The sequence below is a fragment of the Recurvomyces mirabilis genome (genome assembly GCF_035927965.1).
Source record: "Recurvomyces mirabilis strain CCFEE 5264 chromosome Unknown scaffold_14, whole genome shotgun sequence".
NCBI lineage: Eukaryota > Fungi > Ascomycota > Dothideomycetes > Mycosphaerellales > Teratosphaeriaceae > Recurvomyces > Recurvomyces mirabilis.
Window position 1 is genome coordinate 713,731 of NW_027041948.1, and position 27,894 is coordinate 741,624.

The following is a 27,894-nucleotide window of genomic DNA, read 5'->3' on the forward strand; positions in this document are numbered from 1 at the left end:
GGACCTCAAGAGACAAGTTTCAATGGCGTACATTCTCACATTCTTCTCCACTCGCATTCGCATACTGTAGCACACCGCAAGTGAGCCTGAACGAGCGAGTGCGGATGTGCTGACTCGGCAATTGCACATCAGACGTGACCATCTCGAGCTTGACAAACCACCAGCCGTGTTTTAACTCCAATGCCCGCGACTAGCTTGAGGGAGCCATAGGTAAAGTCGTCGTGCACCTCCTGGGTTGACTAATCGTGTTTCCAGAGGAGTGTGTTTATGCATGCCAAGCTCGGTTTATGCATGGTTATGCAAGCAGATCATTGATAATGCGTGTGGATGATATATACGAAGCCTAAGAAGTGCGTAAGCGGCAGCACCAACCACCAGCGAGCAAAGAAAGCGAGCGACACGCGAGTAGTGCTTGGCATCATCGTATATAAGGCCTCTTCAGTCGGACAGTGGCATGCGCAATCCGCCTGACGTCCTTCCATTGCCACCTGCTTACCAGATACACTAAACCACCCACGTGGACAACGACACCGCAAGTCGAGTAAAAGAATGCCTTACAGCGACCCAGACAGCGATAATTTCCTCCGTAAGCAACCTAGGCCGACGAAGATATATCACACCGATACCTACGAGCGCATTTCTCCCAAGCATTTCGATGGCAATGGCAAGACCGTCCTCATTACTGGTGGTGCAACCGGGATCGGTAAAGCCACCGCCCAGGCTTTCGCAGAAGCGGGTGTAGCTCGGTTGGCATTAGTCCAGCGGACGGCAAGTGTTCTGGAGGAGGCCAAGCGAGAACTCGCCGCCTTCCCAAATACCGAGGTCTTGACGTTCCAGGCCTCGATCGTGGATTCGGCACGTATGAAGGAGATTCTGGCCGAGCTACACCAAGTTGATATCCTCGTGCTCTCCGCAACAGCCACCCATCCCCTCGTCCCTGCGACCAAACTCCCCACAGACGAAATAAGACAAATCTACACCACAAACGTCATCGCCTCCTTCGACTTCGTCAACGCCTTCCTTGCGCTGCCCACCGGCGGTACTGGTCCGCGCACAATCATCAATATCACCTCCGGCTCCGCCAAATTACGCTTCCGAATCAAGTCGGCTATGGATCTTCCAAGGCCGCTTTTGCGCAGGTGATGCAGCATTTCGCTTCCGAGCTCAAGGCGGAGGAGGTGAGGGTGTTTAATTTGCATCCGGGCGCTATTTGGACGCCTTTAGTGCAGGGGGCTGGGATCCCCGAGGCGGCGTTGGTGTGGGAGGATGTTAAGTTGCCGGCGCATTTTTGTACTGTAAGTGTTTGCTGGTCTTTGGTTTGACCGCGTGTGTGAGGTTGTGATGGGCTCTGACTTTCGGTGTTTAGTGGCTGGCGGGGGAGAAGTCGAGCTTTTTGCATGGAAGGTATGCCATTTCCTGTGCTCGAGCTGTGATGGATTATGCTGACGCTGTGATTCCAGATTCCTCTGGGCGCAGTGGGATGTGGATGAGTTGTTGTTGCTCAAGGAGAAGGTGGTGGCGGATCCAAGCCATCTTACCATTGGTCTCGTGCAGTAGTGTCTTGGAATATATTGACCAAGGTCCTGTACTCAGGAGAAGCCTTAAAGATGCATATTGCCTAGTCCAGAGCAGTGTGGCTAACCACCAATTGGAACTCAGAGAGCAGATGGCCTGGGTCTGACTACTAGACATAGCCATGGAGCAGTACAGTGGCCAGCAATGCGTCAAATGCTGATGACACTCTCACAACCCCTCAATCCTCATCCCGCCCCCTCTTCCTCCCATCATCCCTCTCCCGCTCCGCCCCTTTATCCCTCCCCTCAGATCCGTTGGCCACCTCCCTCTCCCTCTGCACCTTCCGCTCCTCCTGCCTCTTCCAATGACTCCCCTCCTCATAATCCTTACTAATCCCCAACGCCCGCCTCAATTTCTCACTCTCCTCGATCTTCGCCTTGGCCAATTCGTGAACCTGATGGCTCTTCAGCTTCCTCGCATTCGGTCCACCACCATCGCCCGGTCGTTGTTTGCTGGTCAGATCTTTGCGTAGGGCTTCACATTTGTCGTCTATTTCATCCTCGTCTACCCCTTCGTCTTCTAGTCTGTCCCGTAGCTCGAAGACTTTGACTTCGATTTCCCGTTTGCGGTCGTGTTCGAGAATTTCCTGGTCGGGTTGGCGTTGACGGTGGCGAATGCTGTCAGTGTCTTTCGAATAGGGTTGGATGTTGTCACGCGGACGGAGGTGGGAGAGGTTGCGTTGGACGTAGCCGCTGGTGCCGGAGCCGCGGGGGGTGGTGAGGCCGACGTTTTCTGTCATCGTGGCGTTATTTTCCTCGAGTTCTGTGGCTTGCTGAGGTGAGGATAACGTCTTTAGATCGGATGTGCAAAAGAGAAGAGGGGAGTTGAAGACAGCAGCGTGAAGGAAGCCTTTGCATGTGAAAAGTGTCAACGAGTCATGCACATCGAGCAACATTGGAGTCTCTATATATTGAACCCCTTCGCCTGCACTCTTCACATCTTCTACCCAGAAGAACATAGTAGACGAAGATGCCCGCAATAATGGACGACGAGGCCAATGCCTCAACCCCACCAACAACTCTGCCCTTCCCACCGATCACACGATCACATATCATGAATTGTTCCTACCACAGTTGGTGGCCGAAGTACAAAGCAATAACACCCAAATCCCGCCTCATACCCCTCAACAAATCATTCCTCGACTATCTCCGTGCCGATGGCATAATCCTGCCCGACGATGAGAACGATAACCAACAAGTAGAATGGGACAGCGACAGCGGCGTCTTCTCTTCCTCTGACGCACCTGAGGATGATGACGAAGATGAGGATGAAGACATAGATATCCTAGAAGGCTGGCACGACATCCACAGTACCATCAGACGAACAATCGCAGAATTAGGGGGCAAAGTGGTACCCAAGCTGAACTGGTCCGCTCCTAGAGATGCGACCTGGATGAACGCGAACACCATGGAATGTCGCACGCCGAACGATATCTACCTCCTCCTTAAATCCTCCGACTTCATCACCCATGACCTCGAACACGCTTTCGACGACACTGCGCCTGCTCGAGACCACGAGATGAGGCAGGAAACAATCCCCTTCCACCTCGTCCTCCGCAAATCCTTCCAGATGAACCCCTCGGTTGAGTTCCGCTGTTTTGTGCGAGCGAGACGCCTCCTCTGTATCTGCCAACGAGACCTCAATCATTTCGAGTTTCTGGAGAAGATGGAAGGGAAACTCAGAAGCGAAATCCAGTCATTCTTCGACCTACGACTGCGTGACTCGTTTCCCGATGAGAACTTCGTCTTTGATTGTTACGTCCCGGATCCGTATACCAGGGTTTGGCTGGTGGATGTGAATCCTTGGGCCCCGAGGACGGACCCATTACTCTTTTCTTGGATGGAGATTTTGGGCATGCCAGAGCCGCCTGTCGAGGAGAACGACGGTATTCCTGAAGGTGGGTTCGTGAGGCTAGCGCTCGCCGACCCAAATAATCCTGCTGTCGCGGAAGCACTTCGTAAGGCGCGAGAGGAGGCTGCTAAGGAGGATCTATCGTCCGATAGCGAGGGGAGTGCTAGCGATAGTGATGTGGATGAGGAGATTTGGCTTCCGGAGCTCAGACTTGTCAGGAGGAATGATCCAGAGGCTTTCCAATTCAATACGCCTAAGTATTCGGCGCATAAGTTGCCCAGGGATGTGGTGGAGGCTAGTCAAAGTGGGGAGGGGTTGAGGGAGTTTGCGAGGGAGTGGGAGGGGGTGCTTGAGAGGAGGCGGAAGGAGGAAGAGGAGGAGGAGAGCAGTGGTGGTGAGTGAGCTGTTTACACAATATTCTTACGATGTGTATGTCACGATCCTCAGCTACTTGCGTGGCACTACGATGATGGCTACGAACTCTACTCTCTCGCCCGGACGGATCTGGAGCGACGCTCTTTTCATTAGACTCCACAGATACTCACGCGAGGTGGACATTGCAGGGATCGACGTCGCTCACATGTTGTGCCCTCTAGCAACCTGCGTCGACGTTTCTATCAGTACTGGACATGCACTATCACTCGCTAGGCTCTCACGCCGCTCGGTCAAAAGCTAGGCGGGTCTTGATCGCGGACCGAGTGGCGAATTGCCGATCCGAAAAACGTCAAAGAAAACGGCTATGCTCTCCTGAGACGGGGATGAGGAAGGTATGGCACCAGCATATCGATATCGACTCACATCCGCGCTCATCATGGCCTGGATGAAGATCCGAAGATGTACCGAGCATACGAGAAGTCTAGGTCTTGATGCGTGGCTTTGAGCAAGTTGCCAAGGCCCCATTTACTTCATCGTATCCACTTTGCAAGACTTGGCACGATTGCATCTGGATCGAACTACATGCCTTTCTCTCTCAACATCAATCGGGAGGGTGTTTGTCGTCTTGACTGTGCTTCCAACCCAAACATTAGGAGGTCTCGCCTTTCCATCGCTATCATGGATACCACCTCGATCTCGCCGCGCCATATCCAGGACCATGGCGAAGCGAATACGACTCTGGAACTCCACTGGGGTTATCCTTCTCGGGTCTTGCCTTGTATGAAGGACCGCGGGACATGCGAGTATTTGGATGCTGTCTACTGGATGCATGATGTCTCTATGCTGTACACTTTCATTCTATGGGGTGTCTTACTTGGGATCGCTGTCATGGTGGTCTGGACGAGAGGGTGGCGGATGGGTGGGTCGAGAAACGGAGGACTAGTTGGAGGGGTCTGTGAGAAGTTGGCACGATGGAGACAGAGGTGGCTATTGCAAGATCCACCCGCCCGCTGGCTGTTCGGCAGGACTTCGAGGCTGCAAGTCTTGATTCTTGTCATCCTCCTGGCTTATCTGCTCATATTCTCGTACGTATATTCTTGTATCATGTATCTCTCCAGACACCAATTGACTCTTCTTTCTCCTCTCCAGTCTCGTAGGCATCACCTACCGCACCTGGCTCACCCCGATCAAATCCTCCACTCGGCACAACACCCGCACAGGTCTTGGCGGCCTCTCCGACCGCATCGGTGCTCTGGCCTTCGCTCTCACGCCTTTCACTGTCTTGCTCAGCATGCGCGAGAGCCTGCTCTCTGTAATGACGGGCATACCATACACGCACTTTAACTTCCTCCATCGTTGGACTGGACGTATCATCTTCGTTCAAGCTGCTCTTCATACTATCGGATGGACCATTGTGGAAGGGAAATTGTACCAGCCGCAGCCGAGTGTGTACCGAGAGTTCATTAGACAGATGTACATGGTCTTTGGATGTGTGGCTATGTTCTTGCTTACGCTTATGGTGGTGCTTAGTACCAAGACGGCGATCAGGTGGTTTGGGTACGAGTTCTTCAAGGTCACGCACTGGGTGTTGGCTATTTTCTATCTTGGCGCGTGCTGGGGGCATTGGGACAAGCTTTGGTGCTGGGTTGTAGCTAGCTTGGTGTTGGTGGTTGTGGATAAGGTGGCGAGGGTGGCGAGGACGATGTTGATTCATTATCGCGAGGGCAAGGGTCGAGGTAGGCTATTGCGATTGCTCTGTAGGACGTGGGGTTGGCTTGCTGACCATCAGGAAACAGATCTCGGCTTCCACTGCGCTCAAGCTCACGTCAGGCTACTCGGTACACCCAATGATCTCGTAGTACGTCTGGATTTCGACTACGAGCACTCGCCTTGGCTTGCCGGACAGCACTTTCATTTGACCTTTCCGAGCCTTAGTATCTGGCAGAGTCATCCCTTCACGCCTTCTTCTCAACCCGGACCGAACGCTAAAATCCAGCATCACACGTATCTTCTCAGAGTCCGCAAGGGTATCACGGCTCGTCTTGCCTCTCTTGGAGATAACGCCACGGTTCCTGTAATCCTATGTGGACCGTATGGACAAGCGTTTCCCAGCTATAAAGCTCAGAACGTTTTGGCTGTTGCTGGTGGTACGGGTGTGACCTTCACTCTACCGGTTGTCCTTGAGGCTGTTAAGCAGCAGCTGAGACCACGCTTCGCGATCGAGTTCGTGTGGATCGTCAGGCGGGCACAGGATTTACGATGGCTGGGGTCTGAGCTGGCGGAGCTCAAGTCGAGGATGAGTGAGGCCCAGAATCTGCGGGTCCGCATCTTTGTCACACGGGAAAGTGGTGAGGTAGCCGAGCTCGCCCCTGATGGGACGGGGAAAGAGCTCGAATCCGAAGACGATGGCTCTTTAAGTGATAAGAGCTTACGCACTCTGCTCACTCCTTCGACACATTTCTCCATCGGCTTCTTGGATGGCCGGCATCCCTCGATGCCAGAAATTGTGCACGATTTCGTGGAGCGGGCTAGCTCTGTTGGTGGTACGATAGAGATTCTGAGTAGTGGACCGGAGGAAATGGGCTCGGATCTTAGAAGTGCTGTTGCTAGCGTGGAGAGTAGAGACGATGTGGGCTTTTATTGGGACTCACGAGGATGAGATAGTAGATGGATAGACATATAGGAGATGTTCCGATATAAGTTCAGTGTTGGCGTTGCATGCAGACTCGTGCTAGATAACAGGATGTTTTCGTGATGATAGTGATGTTGGGCGTGGTACATTTATTATAGACGTGAGACCCTCAACCGCGGATAACACCAAGGCTTACTGATGGGCACTCGTGCCCTTGATGGACACAGCTACTTGTATGGCCTTCCGTCCCGTAGAACTCAACAATCGTCATGTGCCCACCGCAACACCGGCCGCCGGCACAAGTAAGTCCTTAGACTCCAATCCTTGCATTTATCTCTACCCATTCCTCACCTTCGACCCATGCCCCGCCAGTATACTCTCCGCCTTCCTCTTCCCCAGCGCACTCTCCGGCGTACTACTCCTCTGCCTCTGACCCACAGCTCCCGACAGCGCAGCAGCCAAGGCGCCAACTCCACTCCCACCAGCGCCACCAAACGGCCGCTTCATCTCCTCCACACAAGTCGCATGGGCTGGTTTACCATTATAGTATGTAGCATTCATGAACACCCAATCCTGCAGCTCATCAGAATACGAACTCTTCATCTCCTCTTGACAGATCGAACACGTGAATCGTGTCACACCAGCCGGTGCGCGAATGAACTGGTCTTGTGGCCCTTTCTGTCTCTTCTTTTGTGCTGCTGCGCCGTTTACGGTGTCGGTGGCGCTGGCTGTGGAGGGGTCGAACTCGGGGAGTGTGATCCACTCGAACTCATCTACGAACCATTGTCTGTGCTGGCCTCGACTGATTGCTGGGTCGGCCATGCGTTGATTGGTGCGGAAGTGCCAGTCTAGATGTCGTTGCTTCTTTGCTCGACCTTCTTCGGTGGCGAGGAAGCGGCGGCCGCATGTGCTGCACTGATTTGGTTGGTCGTCGTAGAGTGCTCGGACGAGCTCGGGGCGAAAGACCTTGAGCTCGGCCGTCGTCATCGGGATTCTTGGTCTACCATGACCAGCTGTTTGAGCGGGTGGCAAGGTTGGTGTGCCCTTCTGTGAGGGTGGGAAGATGGACGAGAGCGATTGCAAGAGCGATGCTGTCGACTGTGGTGGAGGCGCAGAGACCACTGGTGGCTGTGTTGAGGGAGTGGCTCTTGGAGGGACCAGCGAGGACAGCACGCCACTCTTGCTAAGAGCTGCGAGCAAGTCGGTAGGATTGTTTGGTGGGGCTGCCGCGATGTTGTTCTGAACGTTGCTCAATTGATTGTGAGAAGCGTTTTGCAGGATTGGCGCGGCGACACGCATTTGTAGCGTGCTCGGCTTGTTGCCACTCGCGAGTAATGCCTGTAGACCATTGAGAGCGCCGGGAGGGAAGAGAGCTGGAGGCGCCTGTTGTGCAGCAGTACTTTGCGACTGCATGAAAGGTAGTGAGACTTGCTGAGGTGGCTGATATGGCTGTGGAACAGGAAGCGGCATCTGGAACGGCTGTGGAGTCGGTTGTGCTGGTGGCCACTGCGGTGCGAGCGCATGAGGCTGTGGTGTCGGTGCAACAGATGGTGACACGGCTGCAGCCAGACCACTGACTTTGTTTCTGACGTCCTGAAGTGCTTGGCCAGTCACAGCACCAGTGTTCATAAGCTGTTGCAACTGTTGAAGAGCTTGCAATTGTGTGTACAGGCCTTGATCACCATGATTCACGGCAAGTCTAGCCTGTATTCGAGAGATTAGAGACGCGATGTCGGCATTGAGCGAATTGACATCCACATATGGCGGAGGCTGTGCTACCGGAACATGTTGTGGAGTTGGTGGTGGATATGCGGGAGGCCATGACTGCTGAGGTGTGGGCTGCTGAGCATAGTACTGCGCTGGCTGTTGGTGTTGCGGAGGCATTTGAGGCATTGCAAACTGGCCATTGAACTGTGGTGGGGTGGCGACTTGCCTCTGGCCATACTGCGCTTGCATAGGCGGTTGTCGCTTGACGTCCATTGCCTTGATTTGGTTGAGCGCGTTCTCGATTGTGCTGGTTTGCTTGTGCGTGAAGACAGGTTGTCTATCCAGTGCTCCAGGTATGGGCTCTTTCCAGGTTCGGAAAAGACTCTCCATGGCTCGTCGAGTTTGTGGATCCACGAGTCGGTAAGCGTTGAAAAAGGTAGAACTGAGATTGCTGCCGAGGTAGACTGTGTATGGCGTGCCGACATTCTTGACGATACTATCGAGTACGTATAGTGCCACAAGCTTCTTGCTTGGTGCTGCCTGTAGTATGGCGTCAGTCGAAATCTTCCTAACTTGCGCGAAACAATCAGTCACGTGACAAGCCCGCTGCTCACCGTATTGATATGATCCTCGAGCGCCTTCGAGATGGCTTGCGCATGCTCAGTACTCTCGCGAGCTATCGTGGTCAAATTCGAGATCTCCCATTTGTTGTTTTGCTGTAGATCTTTCAGAGACTCGGCAAAGTCAAGCGCGACATCTGAGCTGCCAGAAAGCGAGCTTCTCGGCGATCTAGCAGACATTGTTGGAGCACGCGACGTTCAATGAGTACTTCACGATGTACACAGCAGTCAAGACTAGATAGGCCGCTCGAGCGAGCAGGGATGCGGTGGTGCTGCCTGGGCTTGGTAGACCACCACTGGACTGCTTGCTTTGAAGACCTTGAAGATGCCAGCTCAAGCAGAGTGCAAGTGTGTGGCACACCGTCACAGTGAAGATGCAACAGCAGCAGCAAGTGAAGCCACAAATGTATGACTAGAGACTAGCTAAACATCCAACGTCCGCCGTGTCGTGCTCTCCACGCGAGTGCACCTCCTTAGGCGCGGCGCCCGTCAAAGCCTAGCTCTTCTCCTTCCTTTCAACACTCCCTGGCCACTACCGGTCTTACTGGATTGTCTAGACTACCAAGTACTTGGGATCCGTGTTGATGATGTCTTGTTCGTAAACCCGAAGGCTTAGATCAGCTGAAAGAAGATGCCGTAAGCAGTATTCCAGATAGTCAGGCTCGAGGATGCTCGAATACTGTGTCACCGTCCAGCTGGCAGGCTCGTACCGTAAGCAGATGATGATCGTGAGCGCGATCGAGGAGGGACGTCCGGATAGGTGCGAATTTCGTCGCGCTGTGGTGGTGAACAAAGAATGTTGTAGGAAGTCGAATGTGTTAGTAAGCAGCACAAGCGCGGCGGCTGCGCACGGACGATGACTTCATGGCAATTGCTTTCACGTGCTACAGTACCACCTTCATTATACTCTCTGCTCGTTTGTCCTAGAACTACTACACAAACAGACAGACAGCATCATACGACCCCTTCATAATACTAGGAGCATCTCGTAAAGTATCAACATGAAATTCAGCCTCGGATTCCTACTTCTGGCCATCTTCGCAGCCTTCTGCCTGGCGGCAGCACCTCAGAATCAGATTATAGTCAGCTACCCTAAGGAGACTCCTAGCTCAGTGATCGAAGAAGCCAAGGAAGCCATCCGCAAGGCTGTGAGCGTCAACTAGACATGCGATTACCTCTACCAGGTTACTGACACATCGACAGGGGGGGACCATAGAGCATGAGTACAGTCTGATCAAGGGCTTTGTATGTTACCAGAACGTGCGCATGAGAGCATCTGAGCAGCCTTACTGATGTTTTGTAGGTCGCGAAAACTTCTGCCAAGGTCATTGAGACGGTCCAAGCCATGGGCTCGGAGCATAACGTCCTGATTGAGGAGGATCAAATCATGCACACCGCCGGCGAGCAGTAGTGTCCTAAGGCTGCATATGATTGACGAGCACATGCCAGAGTACGATCTTTGGGAGTTACAAGGCAACACGACACGAGAACATGGCGACACGGTGAGGCATCGTGGGAAGCGTCGGCGGCGGCGAGGCCGTGTCGCGTGGCGTTACGGAGTAGGCATGATTGGTGAAATTGATCAGTACTGTAGACGCAGCAATCAAGATACGTTTCGCGCACAGAGAGCAGGGCAGAAGCTCATAGAGCTCGACGCAGCCAGCCACTGTTTTTGCAGACCCCTGTGTAGCAGCAGACCGTCCAATGATCTCGACAGCCCACCGACACCGCATGCTCTTTCGCAGATGCGCTGTCCTTGTCTATAGCATGGGTCGCCAGCAAAAGAAATTCATCTTGAAGGATCAAGCTTCCGCATCGGGAAGGGACGCAAGAAGCTTCTCCCTAGCTCGTCCCGAACAGGACCTCCATACATGATACGGGAGACGAGCGCAAGGATACTGCATACAGTGCCTCCAGTCTGGCCAGGCCGGCGACATGCTAGAGATGCTGTAGCGAAAGCGATGCAGCCACATCTTGCCCTTCACTAATCGAGGGTTTACACATGATTTATCCGAAGTAGCCGAAGTTCAGGGCTGTCTTAAGGTTAATGGTCCTCCAGTTGCAAAATCCTGCTTTCGGTCAGTGCACGTGCCTGTCTCAGCAAGCTCGATTGCAAAGGTGGCTAGCGAAACCAGATGCGGTTTTGGAAGCGAGCCCCGCACGAAGAAGAGCTTGGCGTGTTCAAGAACCGTGAAAAGTTGCCTGTACGGACGTACCATGGATACTCCCCATGGCTGCCATCTGCTCGACAGTACGATAGCGCTCTGCAGAGGGACGCAATCAGTCTTCTTTTTTTACAGAGATGATCGGGCTGCCTGGTCGCCCGCCTAGAGGTTGAAGGGGGGATTCTAAGACTCAGCTCCAGCAGAAAAACCTGGACAAAACCCCTGCATCACTTTCATTCATTCTCTAGCTGTCTCGGACCACGTGGGATACCCAGCTAAGAATGCAAGCTCGGGATGCCGAAGTGGCATTGACCAATAGCGCGGGCTCGACTCCGGCTCCCAAGCTTCTATCACGAGTTGGTCTGACAATCCCTGCGCTGCTCATCAAGACTCCGAGCACCTGGGTCTGACAACAATAACGATTGCAGTAGCTAAGAAGAGAGTGAGCATGCACGGGGAGCGGTCGATCATCAGCCACGTTTCTCCGGAGACTGTACGCATCCCTATCGGCGGGTCCTGATGTCCAAAGCCCAGTTCGCACATGGGCGAAGCTGCAGCACAAGCGACCAACGGCAAGACCCTGTGGCTTACGCCAGAGGAAAACGAACAGCCGGACCGGTGTGCATTCTGACCCATGAAAAGAGCATTCTAGGAGCTTGGCAGACCGCATTCTTGGTCTGTCGTGGTGACTGCACGTCTCAAGCCACCCTCTGCGGTCACGGTCACGGTCACTGTCACTGTACCTGTAGCTGGCCCATGCTATCTGTGTTGCGCTATGTAAAGCTGTGACTGCAGGTATGCAAGTTGACTCAAGCTCATTCTTTTCCTCCTCTCCGATCGAGTCACAACAAGGAAATTCACTGCCTGGCCCCCTTTCCATGTGCTTTGATCACGATCGCCACGCAAGGTAGACCAAGATCGAGAGATTTATTGTTCTTATCGCGGCGAAGGCCTTGCCGTACAAATGACTGCTCTGCTTTCCAGTGCTGCATTGTCAATGCCTGGCAAGCATAGTTTAATCGAAATGACGGATAATTCGGACAGAGACTGGCGATATCCTCACCATTACGCTGGACAGTTGCCGATGTTGACGAGCCAATGGAGCCAGGAGCCAACACATCATATTGGTGGCATGGAGGGAGTCGATTTGGGAATGTTTCAACATGAACCAAGTCCTTATGCGGAATCGTATAGGACTACAGTCGTTTCCGAGGTCCCACCTCCATACGAGAGCTTCTATGCTGGACATCATCCTCATACCGATACGGAGATGCTGACTCCATCCACTTCCGGCTTCCCAACCGAAATCACCGAGGGCTACTTACCAGCCCACAGTCAAGCCGGCTACTTGCAGCCACTGATCGGCCTTGGCCACGGCTCTGTTGCTACGGAGAGCCCGCGCAGTGCACATGAAGACATCAGTCCGCGACAACAACTAAAGACTATCCCGCGACATCAGCAGTCGAGAGTACAGCGACCGACATTGAGTAGGTCTATCACAGCACCAGAAGCCACGGCGTGCATTAAGCGGTCCGGGAGCGATGAGGATGAGGACGATTACGTGCCTGTCGAGGAGGTCAAAGGCAGAGGCAGGAAGCGACAACGTATCCCACATACGGCAGTGGAGCGGCGATATCGAGAGAATCTTAATGCTCATCTCGACAAGCTACGCCAGAGCGTGCCCTTGCTAGCATCACGTGGCGGCAAAGGAGCAGACGCCCAAGAAGGCATCAAGCCAAGCAAGTGCGAGATCTTGAACGGCGCTATCGAGCATATCGCGGAATTGGGCAAAGAGAAGCGGTTGCTGAAAGATCACAACCGCATGCTGAAGGAGGAGAACGGAATGCTGAAGGCGAGGTTGGAAGAGCTGCACGGCTGGAATCATGGGCATAGCAATACACTTGGTAGCGCTTTCGGCGCTTGAGGTCTGTGTTAGTCTATGCTTGTGCTGCGATTTCAGCGAGAGGATGGGATATCAGGGGATATTTTAGCTTGGGTTATTGGGCTTGTATTTGATGGGACCTGGAGTTTGGTACTTTCTGGGTGGTGGGATGAATGCAGGAGCGTGCACACGATTAATGATGCGGAATATACCCAAATAGTGATGAGCGTCTTCTTGTGCGAGGTGCAGAAATGTCGATCGTACGTAGTGATGTACAACAAACTTTAACCATATGGTTTCTTTCCATAGTTGCAAGATTCGCGAGTCGATCGTGATCCTACGCAGCTTCTCACGGCTACGTGGTGAGGTATACGGCGGTCGTGCGTCAGGATTGATCCTCCATCATTCGTCGCGGAACTTCCATCGTCCGCCGCCACGCATCGCGTCGCGCCACCTGGCTTCAACCTGCACCTTCTTCTCTGCTTCAGCCTGTGCACGATATTCGTCGGCTTCTTGTGTGCTGGGCATATCCGTGCGCCAGAAGCCTGGAGGTGTGCTCTGCCGCTCGAAAGCATTTCGATGTTTGCCATACTGGTTAGCGAACGCGCTGGCTCGAGCTTCTTGCAGAAGGGATTTGCGTCTGTCGGCTGGGTAAGCACCGACAATAGCTTGCCAGCTGGGACCGAAATACGCTTCAAGCACTTCGGCGTCGCTCTTGTCATCTTTTCGTGGCGCATTCAGCTGCACTGCTTTCATGAATACTCCACCGCAGCAGTCAGGACGAGTGCAGCCTGCCAAGCACTTCCTAGCAGCACCACGAACCGTCTCCGAGTAAGCGTACTTCTCTCCCGTGTACTGTGGGTTGATCCTGAAGTCCTCGAGTCGTAGTGCAGTGAAAGGTCGTAAGCGGAGTGGTTCGTCTTCCGGTCTCACTGGAGGAGGCGATTGTTCCAGATCATCCGGTTTGTAGGCGCTCTTCTTTGGTTGTCTCTGCACTGTAGATCTGCTCGGTGGCGTGGCATCAGCATGTCGCCGGAACGAGGGAGTAATTTGTGGCTTGGAAGATGGTTTGCTTGTTGGTGCGGTCTTAGCGGCAGGAAGAGACACCGGCGTAAGTGGACCTTTCTGTCGTGGAGCTACAGCCTTCGGGGTGTGGCTACTGATAAGCTGCTCACGGCTGGACTGGGGTCCCTTCAGAAGTGAGTCGAGGCGCTGTGCCTTGCCTAGTTCTGCCGGCCTCCTATGTGGTACTTGAGCGCTCTTCGTAGTTGCCACAACGTTCTGGCTTTCTCCATCCTCAGATAGAAGTGCTGCCTTCGTAGCTGCCTCCTGGTCGCTTCGCCTACCTTTCCGCGACCTCTGAGCAGATCTAAAGTGTGGTCTATCGGGTGATATATTGGTACTGATGGGCTGAAGAGCAGGGTCCGTGCTGTCTGCCTCGAGGTCACGATCTAGCATTGCACTCGGTTCTGCAAGTCTGTTTTCGTCTGGCGGCAAATCTGATCCGTCGTCCAGCATGTCGCCATCAGAGAGCGATGAGACACGGGCAGGCAGTGGAGGTGGCCTCCGAGCCTCCTCGGAAAGTGCACGTCGGTCTCTTCGATGCTTCTTGGGCGTTGAAGTACGCTCCGCGATGGCGTCCAGATCTGAAGTCTCATGTCGCACCAGACTGCGATGGGTCACAGCTGGACTACTGTAGTCCTCACTCTTGACTTCTATCGGCTCGTCGGGCGACCCTGGCTCCTGCTTGATTCGAATAGGAGGTGGCATGGCTAGTGACGAGGCGCTTCTTTTGCGTTTCAAAGACCTTGCTGACACTACCACAGGCTCGCCGTCGCTACTATGTTCGTGCTTGCCTGGCGGCGATGACGGCATGCCTGCTGGGTCCGACCCGGCATCTGTAGTCTGACTCGACGTCACTCGAGGAGTGCTGATACGTGAGCCAGGCTGTGTTGCGATCGTCTCAGGATTGCGTGGGTTCAACATTCCTTGACCAGTACAGTGATCAGAGGCGGCGTAATTAGCATGAGTCGCTTGTGCGGAATCTTGATCCTGCTTGGTCGAGACTGCTCGCGGTGTAGCGTTAGGATCCGCAACAGCAGGCAGCTCATCCTGAGAAGCGTCAGACAAGCTTTTTGGGGTTGTCGGCCTCCCATGACTTGGCTTAGAGTCGTGCTTAGCAAGCTTCTTGTACTGAAGGTAGTGGCTCCACTGTCGAACAATCTCCTTCGCATGCCGATACTTCTTCTCGACCATTTCGATATGACGATCACATCGCCTGTGCCGTGCTTCCAGGTCGCCGTATTGCTTGAAGAGGTCATTGTACTTCGTCGTGAGAGCTTGGTGCCTCTGCTCAGACTGGACATCCCGATCTGTCACGCCGCTAGAGCGGGAGTCGGCAAGATGAGCTCGCAGAGACGCATTCTCCGCCTCTACTTCCGCAATTCTAGCGCTCTGCTTTGCGTGTAATGACATGGCCACTTTATTGCCCTCTAGCGAGCGAGCTGAAGTCGATGTGTGTCGCATATCAGGTCGAGACAGATTCGAGTTCCACACATGATTGATACAAAGCGCCCACATGGAACGCTATTGTAGTGGCATCTCCTGAGACCTTCTCCCCGCACAGAGGCCAGAAGTTGATGAATATTGATGTCCGTCGTTCGTCGCGCCCTCAGGTAGACGCGATCTCGGCAAGCTGAGCCGAGATCTTGACGCTCGGACCAAAGCTTGTCAAATCCGGCTAAGCGGCTGTTTCAGAGGTCACTGTCCATGAATGAGATGCTATCAATTTCGTGCTTCCACCTACACACGATGGCGAAGCGCAGTCGGGATGAGGATGCGGTGCGGGAGGAGGAGCGCTCGCCTAAGCGTGCAAGGCCGAGCACGGTTGACAGGTTGTCGGAACTGAGCGATGAGCTCATTCTTCGAGTACTGTCCTATCTGCCGGTGTCGCAGCTAACTGTGTGCGAAAGGTATGTCTAGCTAATGGATGATGATGTTATTGCAACACTGTACTAAGTTGGCAGACTGTCTTGCAAGTATCGGGGCTTGGCAAGCGACAATCAGCTGTGGAAGCAGAACTATCACTCCCGTTTTGTAAGACCGAGGGCGAACAAGATACCAGGAAGTGCAGATGGTATTGTGGGGAATGGCACAGTCTCTTCCTCGGGAATGAGGAGCTGGGCGGGCGAGGAGCATCTGGTGAAGCATGGAGTGTGGACAGCATGGAAGAAGCAGTACAAGCTGAGGCAGAACTGGACGAAAGGCCAAGCGGCTGTCAGGGAGATACCTGTGTCAGAGCAAGTCAGCATCCCTCCTGTGTTGGTACAGATGCAAGCAGGCATAATCTACATGGCCGATACGGATGGCTTGCGTGCCTGGTCGACCAAAGCCGAGAAGAAGATAGTAGCGCAGATATCCTTTGACCGCACCAGTCAGGCCTCGCCACCAACAGCACTTTCGGTGGACTCGAAGTATAACGAGAATCGACCGCGCATACTTGTCAGTTTCGAGGATGGTAGCTTTGCCGTTTACGACCTGGATCAAGACCAAGCATCGTTCCGCCACCTTTACACGCATCCGTCTTCAAGCAATGGTGTCATATCTGCTACGGCTCTGGCCTGGCCCTATGCTGTAACAATGACTGCCACCCAGTCGCTATCGCTCTATCACTTCAAGCAGAAGATCAACAGAGGTGACTCTACTGTTGTCGTTGAACCACCACGACTACTGCACTCTCTCCGATCGCGAACAGTGTGGCCTCCACTTTCGACATCATTGCGTGTCTCGCCAAGCGCTATCACGATATCCGTGGCATATGCTCTACCGACATATCTATCGGGATGGACAGTAGGTCTGCAAGAAGTCCGCGTCTCTCCATCTGGTAACTTCTTAAGCTCACGTGTCGCTTCAGCCATTGAGCAGCACTATCGACCACTTGCATTCGCTGCTCCTCCACTTGTGCAACACCTCGCAGCACCAGTCATCGGCAGCCTCGCCGCGTCAACTGCCACAGAACTTAGACATATTCATTCGAAGCCGACATCGTTATCATATACCCACCCGTATCTGTTGGTATCACACCCGGACAACACCTTGGCCCTATATCTTGTTACCTCCACAGACGATGCACTATCGATCAGTGCCGGCAGCCGACTGTGGGGCCATACGTCCTCTGTCTCTGGTGCTCATGTTGGCAATCGAGGCAAGGCTATATCAGTCAGCAAACGAGGAGATGAGTTGCGAGTGTGGGAACTGGAAGGGGGCTTCGGCTCGACGGCTGCCAAGAAACGACTTGCCACCGGTGAGCTCAGCGTGCAGATAAGTTCCAACCGCAAACAGCAGTCGTCTACTGGCGCGTGTCAGGCGAGTGTGGACATTGTCCACCAAGCCATGCAGGCAAGACGATCCAGTTCTTGCGCCACAGAAAGCCGGCTGGAGGATGTTTCTGAGCTCACGCTGACGCGAGGATGGGTCGGCTTCGACGAGGAAAATGTTGTGCTCCTGAAAGAGCAGAGCCATGGCAAGCAGGCCTTGGTTGTTTATGATTTTACGTGATACGAGTACGAAGTTCTAGGTACGTAGGCGAGAGAGACCGTCTGCGTCTGAGTGTGCCTATCCGTGTGTGTGTCTGTGATGAGTCTACGGTGCTGTCCGAGCAGACCCTGCTGACATCATATTCGTTCGTACAGCGGTGATCGAAGGAAGATGTGTGAAGTATGCTGCCATATCTCTGGCGGTAGTAGTGAGGGTGGTTACAGCAGCGTACCTTAACTGAGCATGCTTGGCATGCCGCAACAGATCAGCCACTCAGAACTGACGACGACGCCACGCCACGTGCTCCACACCACCCTAGCGAACCATCACAAACGGTTTTGCTCACTTCGCAAAGACCTCACTTGAACCAACACAGCTCGACACACTCCTAGATCAGTATTCCAAGCTGCTACAACCCATACCAGAGCAAAGATATCTGTACGTTCTTCACAAACTTTCCACGAATCCACACGGTCGAGGCCGTCAAAATCGCGCTACTGTACTATGACCTCTAGCGCCGCACCCCACGTAAATTTCATTATTGATCATCGCTGACCTTCTCCATCAGAACAGATCCAAACCTCACACAAACACACCACAAACACTACAGATTTAGACCGGCGGTATCATCACACCGCTCACTTCATCTACAGGACTCCGTCTTCATCACAACAACCTCCTACATAGCCATGGATTACCAGTCTGGAAACACTGGCGGCGGTCGCGCCTGCTACAACTGTGCGTTTGACCTCACTGCTGATGCTGCTCCCACTCCTCTGCCATCTGCGGTCATAGCATCACTCTAGTGCCGAGCAGGATGCTTGAGTCTAGCGTGCGTCAAGTCTTCATCATGCTAATCATTCCATACAGGTGGCGACACCACTCACCAGGCCCGCGAGTGCCCAACCAAGGGTAGCCCAGTAAGCTTCTCTCGCATCACTTACAAGTTCCAAACTCACTAACACATTTCAGACCTGCTACAACTGTGGTCAGACTGGCCATCTCTCCCGTGAGTGCACTGAGCCTGCTAAGGACAAGGCTTGCTACAACTGCGGCGACCCCGGCCATCTTTCCCGTGACTGCCCAACTGGTTCTGCTCCTCGCACCGGTGGTGGCTTCGGTGGCTCCTCCGGCGGCGGTGGTGGCGGCCAGGAGTGCTACAAGTGTGGTCAAGTTGGCCACATCGCCCGTAACTGCTCCCAGGGTGGCGGGTATGGCGGTGGAGGGTACGGCGGCGGCCGTGGCGGCTATGGTGGTGGACGTGGCGGCTATGGCGGAGGCGGGTACGGTGGTGGTCAAGGTGGCCAAAGCGGTCAGACCTGCTACTCGTGCGGTGGTTTCGGTCACTTGAGCCGTAAGTCGAGAAGTGGCAAGTCTCATAACACGCATTTGCTAACACTTCACAGGCGACTGCACCCAAGGCCAGAAGTGCTACAACTGCGGCGAGGTCGGCCATCTGTCCCGCGACTGCCCATCCGAGGCCAGCAGCGAGCGCGTGTGCTACAAGTGCAAGCAGCCCGGCCACGTTCAGGCCATGTGCCCGAACTGATCGACTCGAATTTGAGAGCGACGGACCACACGACAAAGAGCAAAGCATTTCGGATGTTCATGCCGACAGCAAATACTTACCAACAAACACTGGATGGCGACCCTGACCGGGATGGGCAGCTGAAGTCAGAGCGGGAGTGGAAGTGGTGGTGGGCTGGAGGTGCGGGATTGTGTTTCGGGTTGCTTATGGGAAGGGTCAGGGTTCGTTCAAAGTATATTCAGCAAAGCGGTGAGCTTCGCAAAAGCAAGAAATTTTCATGAGTAGTTGGTGCCGCGGGTGCATCGTGTTTGCGCGCTCTTCGCGGGATTCTGCGAATGAAGGGTGGCAAATGGGAATTATGTGTGTGCTTTTTTATATCTAACGATCGGGTGGTTTTGTGGCGGTAGTGGTTCATGAGTAGTAGGTTGCTCAGGGCTTCTTCTGCTGAGCAAGTCATAGCGTAGTTGATGGGGTATCAGACAGCGGCTTTGACGCTTGTGCTGTGAGCTGAGTCATTACTGTATCCCGTGTCCTTGTCATCAATCACATGTACCTTGAGTTGCTGGACTTTAAGCAGATAATGAGAACAGTCTAGATGATCGACATCGCGGGTTGGTTTTCGGATGGGATCGAGGTCAGACTGAGGCTCATACGGCAGTGTCCTCTCTGTCTTGGTAACATCAAGAATAATGATAAAAACGCCGGAAACGCCTCGCTAATCGCAGGTAATGAACATTCCATCTCCCATAACCCAGTCCGAACTCATCTCCCCTGCTCTCGCTTTGCCCAAAAGGCAGCCTCAGACCCGCTTCTCATACACCTCCTTGCCCGCTCTTCGCTCCGGTTCCCATCCATTCCATCTTTCTCCCATCCTCATCGCCTACACATCCATTTCACACCCTTTCCTCCCATCGCCCACATACCCACTCCAATTCCCACTCACAACCTCGTCGGACTCAACGGCCGATTAAAGCCTCCGACGCGGTTCATATACTGTCGATACTCCGTCTTCTTCACCTTGTGCACCGCGTAATTCCTGTCATTCCCGGGGACTTTTGTGTTTTTCGTGGAGCGGAAGCCTTGGAAGCCCATTATGCGGGCTAGGAAGGCTTCGTCGTCTTCGTCCGAGAGGGGTTCGAGTTTTATGGGTGCTGCTGGTGCGGGTCGTGTGGATTGTGCTTGCGTTCTGCCACGTCCTGCACTGTGGTGGTTTGACCGATCGTTGTGGTTGCCTCGCCCTCCTCCTAATCCTCTGTTTCCGCCGCCCGGACCTCGCGCAGACGGCGGCGGCGAATCTCTGTCCCGCCCCCCTCTCCCACCACCATATTCTCTTCCTGCTCCCGCTCCCGGTCCAGCACCACTCCCTCCCCTCCCTCCTCCTCCTCCTCTAGCGCCAGGCGGTCGATAAGGCGACCTCTCCCTCCTTCGATTGTCTTCGCGCCGTTCTCGTGGCGCGGGGGATCGTGATCGTGAGGTTCGGTCTAAAATAGAGTGTTAGTCGAGGTGTCGCGTAGGTGTTTCTGGGTGGGAAAGGGAAGATACCATAGCGTGGATTGTAGTCGCGGTCGTCGCGGTGGGAGCGATCGGGTTGCCGGGGTGGTCGGTCCATTGTCATCTGTGTGGGAAGTGTTGGCACAGATCGTGATTTGGAACTTGTCGAAGTCATAGTTTGCGCGAGTCATGCAGACAAAAGTTACAGATTTGGGCATGTGACAGAGACCTATATATCTAGATACGGTCATTAAATACCGTGCCGCACTCGTACATCACAAGTAGACCACAGAGACTTGACTGTGGACAGTTATGATTGTGAATTTGCATGATGTTGTACACTTCTTCCCAGCTAATCTATACATGGTCCATAACGCTGTGCATTTGGATCCGCTAAACGATAAGCCCATCGCGAAACGCTCTTTTGCTTTTCCATCGCTAAAGCTCCAAGTATGGCGGAATAGTTGCGACACATGATCAGATCAGGCGCTCCAAGGACTCCAAGAAGTATCTCACTCCTTCCATTCTGTGTGTCTCAGCCACGAGGGGGTGCTGGGCCTCCCCTACCCCTTCCACCACGACCCCTGCCCTCGCCATCGCCACGTCCACGGTCTCCACCCCTGAATTCCCCTCGTCCACCACGTCCTCCTCTGAAGTCTCCGCGTGGTCCGCCTCGACCACGTCCACGGCCTCGGAAGTCCCCACGGCCACCGTGCCCACCACGTCCCTGATGACGATTGATTTCCTGGAAACCATCCTCGGCGGCCGCGGGAGTGCCGTCCGTGGCGCCGTTGACGTTCGCGGGGGCTGGCGTGCCCCATGCATCATCCGTGCTTTGGGTCTGACCAGCTGCCTTGGTGTTCCATGCCTCACCTGCTCGGTTGCCGGTAGCTTCGGTGTTTGTGGTCGAAGATGCGGCGTTCGCTTCATCTGCCCAGCTTGTCTTCTCTTCTTTGAGCAGTCCGTCGACCGCGGTACCGGCAGCAGGTGCAGCGGAGGGTGCGGAGGGAGCTGGGATGTCCACTTCCTCATTTGGTCGTGGCACGATCTCGTAGCTCTCATCCTCCAGGCCTTCGGCTTGCGCGCCGCCAGCACCTGTGTCCCAACGATCACCTGCCTGGTTGCCGCCTTCGTCGCCTGCCGACGTTTGGATGGCGGTGGAGTCGTGCTCGGTGGCTGTTACACCATTGACATGGGCGCTGTCGGGTGCCTCGAGCTCAGTCAGGCCGGCGTTGACGAGTGTTGGGTCGGAGCCAGCAGGCATAGCATCCGTTGCTGCCTCTTGAGCGGCTTGGGTCTCGCCAGTGGCTGCGTTTGCTTCAGCTACGGAGTCTACCCATGCCTCCTCACTCTGGAAGGGCGTGTTCTCGGTCGATGCTTGGCGAATCTGGGAGTCTGTCATGTATATTAGCCTAGCTCAGTCGCATGAATAGAAGATATACTCACACTTGACAGACGACGGAACGCCCTCAATACTAGGCACCAACTCATCACTCCCCTCAATAATTGCCACCGCAGCATCGACAGCCTTCTCATCACCCCCATACGCCAACAACAAAGCGCCCTCGAACGCATCATTCTCCGCCGGGTCAGAAGTATCCTCTACGTTCCTCTTCGCTGCAGCTGTACGCAGGAATTGAGAGAAGATGAGCAGCTTCTTCCTCAGGTCAGACGCGGAAGTGGATGTTGCGGACATTTTAGCCTCCTCACGTGCCTTCTCCAGCTCCTTCTGGTGATGCGAGGTGAGGTCGTCTTTTTGCTTGGTGAGTTGGGTTTGATAGTCGTGATCTACACTGCGGAAGACCTTGACCTGCTCCTCGTCGTGCTGGACCTGGGATTGGAGTTGTGGCTTCTTCTCGGCCGCTGCTTTCTGATCCGGGTTGATCTTGCGTTGCTTGACCAGATCATCCAGTGACACGCCGGCATTCTCGCTGATGACTGCATCCGTCTTCTGCAGACCGGCGAGGCGTTTGTTGATGGTGCGGATCTGCTTCTGCATCTCCTTGAGGTGGGGATGCTCGTAGGCGCCATTGCCATTGCCATTGCTGTCGGCTGGATCGGAGCCTTCTTGTACTGGTGTCTCGGGGATGGCTGTTTGCTGGCCTGCGTCGGCTTTGGCCTTCTTCTTGCGTGCCGACTTGGATTCCGTCGTGGCCGCGGGAGGCTGGTTTTCGATGGTTGCCGAGGACATGGTGCGGTCTGTAGGTGTATTGTGATGGGTGTGTGTTTTGTTGTAGTGAATGGATATTGATTGGGCGATGTACAATGGGAGATTATGCTGCTTGTCACGCAGTAACTGGAGCTGATCCAAAAGTCGAATGCTCCGAGCGTGACAGCTCACGCGACAGTGGAGCTGAGTCCGTATATATACGGACTAGTGTAGATCTGATCTGAAGATAAGATCCTCGTTCGTGTGCCTGACTCGTGCCTACTGTTCGACATCGACGACTATCTGATCTGCGCTCGCGGAGGATTAGAGGGTGGCAGTCGGAGCGGAGGTACTGGTCACCATGTCTCCTCTACCTTCAGCAGAGACAGTGGTGGCAAAGTGCAAGATGGACGTCGCACTCATGCCACCACCACCGCTACCAAAACGACAGAAGCGACCAGCCAAAGTCCTGGACGAGGATGTCTACTCCGACGCTCTATCTCATATCATCGCACGTGATTACTTCCCTGGTCTGCTGGAGAGCGAAGCACAGCAGGAATACCTCACAGCCCTCGACTCGAACAATAACGACTGGATCCGAGATGCTGGCCGGAAGTTGACCCAGGTCATGACGCCTGGTCCGGGAGGGAGGAGGAGAGGGACGAGCTTCACCCCAAGACGGAGCACTGCCGTTGGAGATACGCCTAGAGGATATGTGGGATCGACTCCAGTACGGACACCCATGACCGAGCGAGGAGAGGATCACTTTGCCGCCGAGCAGGAGCCAGAGGTGGATGTGAACATGAGCTTGGGTGCATTTCAAGCCAAGTACACTAGTGAGGACAACGAGAGCTTTAATGCTCTACTCGACAAGCAGAATGTCAAGCGAGCAGTCAAGTACGAGTTCTTTCACAGAGGCAACAAGATACCAACGACACGACAGATTGCGTATAGAGCGCGAGAGCAGAAGCTACTGGACAACGGCACCAGCTCTAACTCGCTTATCACCACCAATGCTGCTGGGGAAGAGCGACAGGCAATATCACATGCACGACCATCTCAAGACCTGGACACTCGCCCAGCATCTGTCGACAGCTTCCCAAACCGCCAAGGACCACGCAACCACTTCATGTTCGGCCCAGACGGAGTGGAGGACTACACAGTGACTGCAGCGGAAGACAGACAAGCCAAGTCCCTCGCCCCGCCCAAAAATGTAACCCACACCGCCACCCGCCTCCCATCCGAAGCAGATCCAGCCAACATCTCCCGCATCCCAGCCAGTCCATCGCTGAGTGCAATCGATGCCGCTATCTCCCGCCGCCCAAAACCCACGGACTCCGAACCAGGATACTCGGGAGCAGAGACCCCACGGGTCAACGGCTACGCTTTCGTGGACGCGGAACCTTCTCCTTCTGAACTTGGCGTGCCCGTCTCGGACGAAGAAGCCGATGCGGCGGAGAGGGAGGAAGTCATGAAACTGCTCCCCAGAGCTGATGGTGAAGGAGGGAGGAATCCTTTTAGTCTTTCTGAGAAAAGCGCGAGGGAGGAATTGCACCTCCGGCTTGTGGAGAAAGCTGATACGGCGAGGAGGAAAGGTGGAGTAGCTGGGGGTGGTAGTGGTGGGAGGTTGGGGCAGTTGAGAGAATTGGGGATCACGCCGGGACGGACGCCTACGCCGAGGTTCGCTAGTGCACCGAAGACTCCTGGGAGGGGTTTGGGAGCGTTGACGCCGGCGGCTAGGATGTTGGCTGCTAGTTTGGGGAAGACGCCGAGGAAGGGTGGCGAGGATGTTGGGGGTGGTGGGAAGGGATCGCGGGAGATGGGAGGTGGTACGCCCAAGTCTAAACGCGTTGTATGATATCCGCTGAGCCTGGAAGACTTTCACGATGCACGGTTTGATACTTTACGAAGTTAGACGAGCCCTACGGCATCCTCAAAGTTAATCTACGAGCAATAGCTATTACTTTCGCTTACTAGAGACTGTTAGCTTGCGTGCAAGCTATGGCTCACCTACAGAGAAGGCCCATCATGGCTCGTTGGAGATGGCCTTTGTTCCAAACTATCTGACATATTATTGACACACCTACGTCCTATGCATTTGCGCATATGACCTCGATACTCTTGGAAAGACGGCCGATTTTGTCTTGGTATGCTGACTCGTGGAACGCATAAAACTTGGAACGAAGCGTTTGGTTGTGCTTCTCGATTTCCTGGCGGTCGACCATGCTGCTCAAGGGCTGTACACTTGCGGTGATCTACTTCGGTCGAAAGGGACTATGGGCTCGGCGGATTGATCTTGGTATCATGCTTCATTTGCAAAAAGCCCACTGGTCGCTACTACGAGTGCCGCCGCTACATTTGCGAGCTGTGTGATAGCTGGGATCTCGTACCCGGATCATCGCACGTTGTATTCAGGCGAGTGAATCTGGTTTGGTCTGATCCTGCTCTTGGATTGGTAAGCTCAACCCTCGACTGGTGGTTGATGTGCTCAGCGGTCCTTGTAATTGCTGGTGGGAGCATGCTATCAGTATAGATTATTAAGCTTATGCTGAGTTCCTTAATAATGGCAGCTATGAGGCGATGAGTCTGTTCCCGGCTCCCGAGCTGGTCCTCTCGGCATTCGTATGCGAAGGCACGTATGTTTGCATTTCTGGGAACCGACCTCATGGAACTAATTTGGTGGATGTTGGTCTAGTCTACTGCCTTCAGCCCTGCTTACATGCTCCTGAACTCTGCGGTCTTGTACGGTTGCTTTCTTGACGGCGACTCTAGGCTACCTGACGGACATGATTGGACTCGATGCTTTGATCATGGCCTGCTGAAATTGCTCTGGTATGCAGTCTCATACAAGTAATAGATCTTGACGGGAAGTATCTCTTGGCTGCTGCTTCTCGCTTCCATTACGGTCGATTATCGTGCCAGGTCCCTGTACGCTGCCGTTTGCGAGCAAGAGGCGCTGGGAGATCGGATACTGGGCTGCTGAATGGATTGTGATGAACTCCTGGTCTGGCTCTTGCTCTCAACGCCGGACAACATGATTGTATATCTGGAGTTCTAAACACCAACGCTTGTAAGCTTGGTTGTAGGGGAGATGATTGATTCAATACATCTATTTCGCACTATGTCTAGCATGCTATTCATGATCCTCCACCATGCTGACACCCGCTATGCACTCTCTCCTCGGTCCCGGTATACTTTACCCCACGACAATCACGCCTTCTTCTCCTCCGTCACCCTCGTCATCCTGCTCCCAGCCATAAAGATCCGGGTCCTCGTCCGTGGGAAGCGGATTCGACTCGTCCGGCTCAAGATTCTCGACTTGAATCCAGTCCTCCACTGTCATCATCATCTGCAAGCCCTCGCCGCCCTCGTCAACAGCGAATGCGTCCAAGTCGACGGCAAGATCTTGGGGCAGATCGTGTTCGGTCACCAATTCGCGGGCAGAATCTCGAGTGGTGATGCTCTCGCCGTCGCCGAATTCAGAATCGTACTCCCACGACTGCAGATTGGAATCGTACACCTGCCCATATCCATCGACCTGATCACCGTCCTCGTCCGGCGTAGCGACGTTCACGCCGTTATTTGCCGCATCCTCTGCGGACTCGCTCAGCATCGACTGGAAATGCGGCTGGAATGCCGTCCAGATCATAACAAGATCTGGGTTTGCATTGTTGGGGTAGATGCTTTGACGGAAGATGTTGAGGAAGTAGTAGACTTCTGCGTCTCGAGCTGGATCGCCTTGTTGCAAGTGGTATCGGAGAGTAGCCGCTGGGTGTTGCCAGTCTTGGTAGTCGAGGAAGTGGGCGAGACTCGACTTTTGCTTGGCTGGGAGCAAGGCATCGCCGAAATTGATGGTGATGGTCATGTGGACGTTGACTTGTACATTCGCCAGTCGTGTACGGCCGAGTGGCGTAATGCGGCGCAGGAAGTTGAGGAGGATGTCGCAGTTGAAGTCAATGAGGACCACGTCAATTGTCGGGACTTCCATATCGAGGACTTTCTTGTTGAAGAGCGGGAGGTATTCGGAGCGGCATTGGTAATTGAGGAGCTTCATGGTGTGGCTGAAGGGTACGATGCCTATGCTTGAGCGATTTGCTGACTCGCTGCGCCGAGTGACTCTTGATTTTTGTGCTATGAGATCCACCCGGTAAGGGAGGAGAGTTGCCGTGTCGCTGTTCATGATGTAGGAGTAGATTTGGTTGCGTGTCTCGGCTAGCAAGGCTGCAAAGAATGGTGAGTTGGATATCGATCCAGCCTTCGATTGTGTGTTTGTCGCCATTTCTGCAATGGAAGGCAGAAGCTTTAAGAGCCGACAATGTTGAGTTATTTGTGTGTTGAGCTGTAAGTGATGTCGAAGGAAGGCGTACTAATTCTGAGCGCCAAGACTTTGCATGTGAGTGGGATCGTGGCACAACAGTTGTGGCAAGTGAGTGAATGGAAGGGAAACGTGCAGCATACGGCTCTATCTCCTATCCGCTCTACCTAATGATCGTTGGGGTGAAGACTCCAAAAAGGCCAAGGACAGTGCCTTGATTCGCACTATTGAACATGTGCACTGGCGCGGGGGCTGCAGGTATGAGATGCATCGGAACGGCAGTATTCTGGATGATGCCTTCGCAACCCATGCATTGGAAGATATGGGAATCTGCAAGCTTGTGAACTTCTTTTCCGCAACGACAGGCACGGTATCTCTTCTGACCATGGCGACGACCTTTACGAGTTCCGTGTGCGGTGGCGCGTCTGAGGTTGACTGGATCCCACGCTATTGTCTCCAGAAAATGCACAACTTGGTCACGCCAGGTCATGCGGTACTGGAGGTCCGGCGGCGTGTTGAATGCTGGTGCGATTGGCAGAGGATTGTACATGCTGGTTACGATATCTGCCCAATGCTCGATACACCTGACAGCTGGGAGAGTTGTGGGAGTGAACAGCGGCAAACACGTACAGGTGTTGACTGGATAGTTTGTGGCTGCGTTGGCTTGCGCGGCTGAATGCCTTGGTAGGACATAGTTTGCAGTCCTCGGCGTAACGCCCGGTGGCGGTGCTGTCCCCACAAGGGGGTTCCAGAGTCTCGCGTCGATGAGGAGTTGCTCTGAGACCTCACAATCTGTGCACAAGCGAGTCCAGAACCCAATCCAGCGGTGGTTGCCAGTTTTTTCTCTTGCTGGTGGAGTGCTGAGTCGCCTCATGGCGGTGACCATGAATGGTTGCTGTTTGATGTGAAACTGACAGAAGTGACAGACCCGCCTCGGCAGACCCCCTGGATTGCAACCTGCTGGGATTGCACAGACCGGTCGAGTCCACGGCACAATACCGCCGTCAACACCAAATTGGCCGGAAGTGTTGTTCACCGTGCCAACATTTGGATTATTGGCGACCGACG

At 54.1% G+C, this 27,894-nt stretch overlaps 14 protein-coding genes across 14 annotated transcripts; 8 read left to right on the forward strand and 6 right to left on the reverse strand.

Moving 5' to 3' along the window:
- Nucleotides 1-549: 549 nt before the first annotated feature.
- Nucleotides 550-1,143, forward strand: LTS14_005923 (uncharacterized protein; the record flags this gene model as incomplete). Its single annotated transcript, XM_064838621.1, has 2 exons — nucleotides 550-703; nucleotides 758-1,143. 2 exons carry the CDS (start codon nucleotides 550-552, stop codon nucleotides 1,141-1,143), a joined length of 540 nt encoding a protein of 179 aa, XP_064694075.1.
- A 610-nt stretch (nucleotides 1,144-1,753) lies between these two features.
- CWC21 (RNA-splicing factor) lies at nucleotides 1,754-2,314 on the reverse strand (the record flags this gene model as incomplete). Its single annotated transcript, XM_064838622.1, has 1 exon — nucleotides 1,754-2,314. One exon carries the CDS (start codon nucleotides 2,312-2,314, stop codon nucleotides 1,754-1,756), a length of 561 nt encoding a protein of 186 aa, XP_064694076.1.
- A 242-nt stretch (nucleotides 2,315-2,556) lies between these two features.
- Nucleotides 2,557-3,828, forward strand: LTS14_005925 (uncharacterized protein; the record flags this gene model as incomplete). Its single annotated transcript, XM_064838623.1, has 1 exon — nucleotides 2,557-3,828. One exon carries the CDS (start codon nucleotides 2,557-2,559, stop codon nucleotides 3,826-3,828), a length of 1,272 nt encoding a protein of 423 aa, XP_064694077.1.
- Nucleotides 3,829-4,479: 651 nt separating this feature from the next.
- Nucleotides 4,480-6,460, forward strand: LTS14_005926 (uncharacterized protein; the record flags this gene model as incomplete). The annotated part of the gene is made up of 3 exons (XM_064838624.1): nucleotides 4,480-4,886; nucleotides 4,951-5,537; nucleotides 5,598-6,460. The coding sequence occupies 3 exons, from the start codon at nucleotides 4,480-4,482 to the stop codon at nucleotides 6,458-6,460; spliced, it is 1,857 nt and encodes a 618-aa protein (XP_064694078.1).
- A 309-nt stretch (nucleotides 6,461-6,769) lies between these two features.
- Nucleotides 6,770-8,940, reverse strand: PCF11 (mRNA 3' end processing factor; the record flags this gene model as incomplete). Its single annotated transcript, XM_064838625.1, has 2 exons — nucleotides 6,770-8,680; nucleotides 8,755-8,940. The coding sequence occupies 2 exons, from the start codon at nucleotides 8,938-8,940 to the stop codon at nucleotides 6,770-6,772; spliced, it is 2,097 nt and encodes a 698-aa protein (XP_064694079.1).
- Nucleotides 8,941-9,761: 821 nt separating this feature from the next.
- On the forward strand, nucleotides 9,762-10,171 carry LTS14_005928 (uncharacterized protein; the record flags this gene model as incomplete). The annotated part of the gene is made up of 2 exons (XM_064838626.1): nucleotides 9,762-9,908; nucleotides 10,064-10,171. 2 exons carry the CDS (start codon nucleotides 9,762-9,764, stop codon nucleotides 10,169-10,171), a joined length of 255 nt encoding a protein of 84 aa, XP_064694080.1.
- Nucleotides 10,172-11,949: 1,778 nt separating this feature from the next.
- On the forward strand, nucleotides 11,950-12,849 carry LTS14_005929 (uncharacterized protein; the record flags this gene model as incomplete). The annotated part of the gene is made up of 1 exon (XM_064838627.1): nucleotides 11,950-12,849. One exon carries the CDS (start codon nucleotides 11,950-11,952, stop codon nucleotides 12,847-12,849), a length of 900 nt encoding a protein of 299 aa, XP_064694081.1.
- A 360-nt stretch (nucleotides 12,850-13,209) lies between these two features.
- Nucleotides 13,210-15,282, reverse strand: LTS14_005930 (uncharacterized protein; the record flags this gene model as incomplete). Its single annotated transcript, XM_064838628.1, has 1 exon — nucleotides 13,210-15,282. One exon carries the CDS (start codon nucleotides 15,280-15,282, stop codon nucleotides 13,210-13,212), a length of 2,073 nt encoding a protein of 690 aa, XP_064694082.1.
- A 336-nt stretch (nucleotides 15,283-15,618) lies between these two features.
- On the forward strand, nucleotides 15,619-17,364 carry LTS14_005931 (uncharacterized protein; the record flags this gene model as incomplete). The annotated part of the gene is made up of 2 exons (XM_064838629.1): nucleotides 15,619-15,779; nucleotides 15,834-17,364. The coding sequence occupies 2 exons, from the start codon at nucleotides 15,619-15,621 to the stop codon at nucleotides 17,362-17,364; spliced, it is 1,692 nt and encodes a 563-aa protein (XP_064694083.1).
- Nucleotides 17,365-18,032: 668 nt separating this feature from the next.
- Nucleotides 18,033-18,892, forward strand: LTS14_005932 (uncharacterized protein; the record flags this gene model as incomplete). The annotated part of the gene is made up of 4 exons (XM_064838630.1): nucleotides 18,033-18,081; nucleotides 18,214-18,263; nucleotides 18,316-18,697; nucleotides 18,750-18,892. The coding sequence occupies 4 exons, from the start codon at nucleotides 18,033-18,035 to the stop codon at nucleotides 18,890-18,892; spliced, it is 624 nt and encodes a 207-aa protein (XP_064694084.1).
- A 918-nt stretch (nucleotides 18,893-19,810) lies between these two features.
- On the reverse strand, nucleotides 19,811-20,480 carry LTS14_005933 (uncharacterized protein; the record flags this gene model as incomplete). The annotated part of the gene is made up of 2 exons (XM_064838631.1): nucleotides 19,811-20,352; nucleotides 20,414-20,480. The coding sequence occupies 2 exons, from the start codon at nucleotides 20,478-20,480 to the stop codon at nucleotides 19,811-19,813; spliced, it is 609 nt and encodes a 202-aa protein (XP_064694085.1).
- Nucleotides 20,481-20,897: 417 nt separating this feature from the next.
- LTS14_005934 (uncharacterized protein) lies at nucleotides 20,898-22,553 on the reverse strand (the record flags this gene model as incomplete). Its single annotated transcript, XM_064838632.1, has 2 exons — nucleotides 20,898-21,757; nucleotides 21,809-22,553. 2 exons carry the CDS (start codon nucleotides 22,551-22,553, stop codon nucleotides 20,898-20,900), a joined length of 1,605 nt encoding a protein of 534 aa, XP_064694086.1.
- Nucleotides 22,554-22,872: 319 nt separating this feature from the next.
- On the forward strand, nucleotides 22,873-24,369 carry LTS14_005935 (uncharacterized protein; the record flags this gene model as incomplete). Its single annotated transcript, XM_064838633.1, has 1 exon — nucleotides 22,873-24,369. One exon carries the CDS (start codon nucleotides 22,873-22,875, stop codon nucleotides 24,367-24,369), a length of 1,497 nt encoding a protein of 498 aa, XP_064694087.1.
- A 1,338-nt stretch (nucleotides 24,370-25,707) lies between these two features.
- Nucleotides 25,708-26,790, reverse strand: LTS14_005936 (uncharacterized protein; the record flags this gene model as incomplete). The annotated part of the gene is made up of 1 exon (XM_064838634.1): nucleotides 25,708-26,790. The coding sequence occupies one exon, from the start codon at nucleotides 26,788-26,790 to the stop codon at nucleotides 25,708-25,710; it is 1,083 nt and encodes a 360-aa protein (XP_064694088.1).
- Between the last annotated feature and the right edge of the window lie 1,104 nt (nucleotides 26,791-27,894).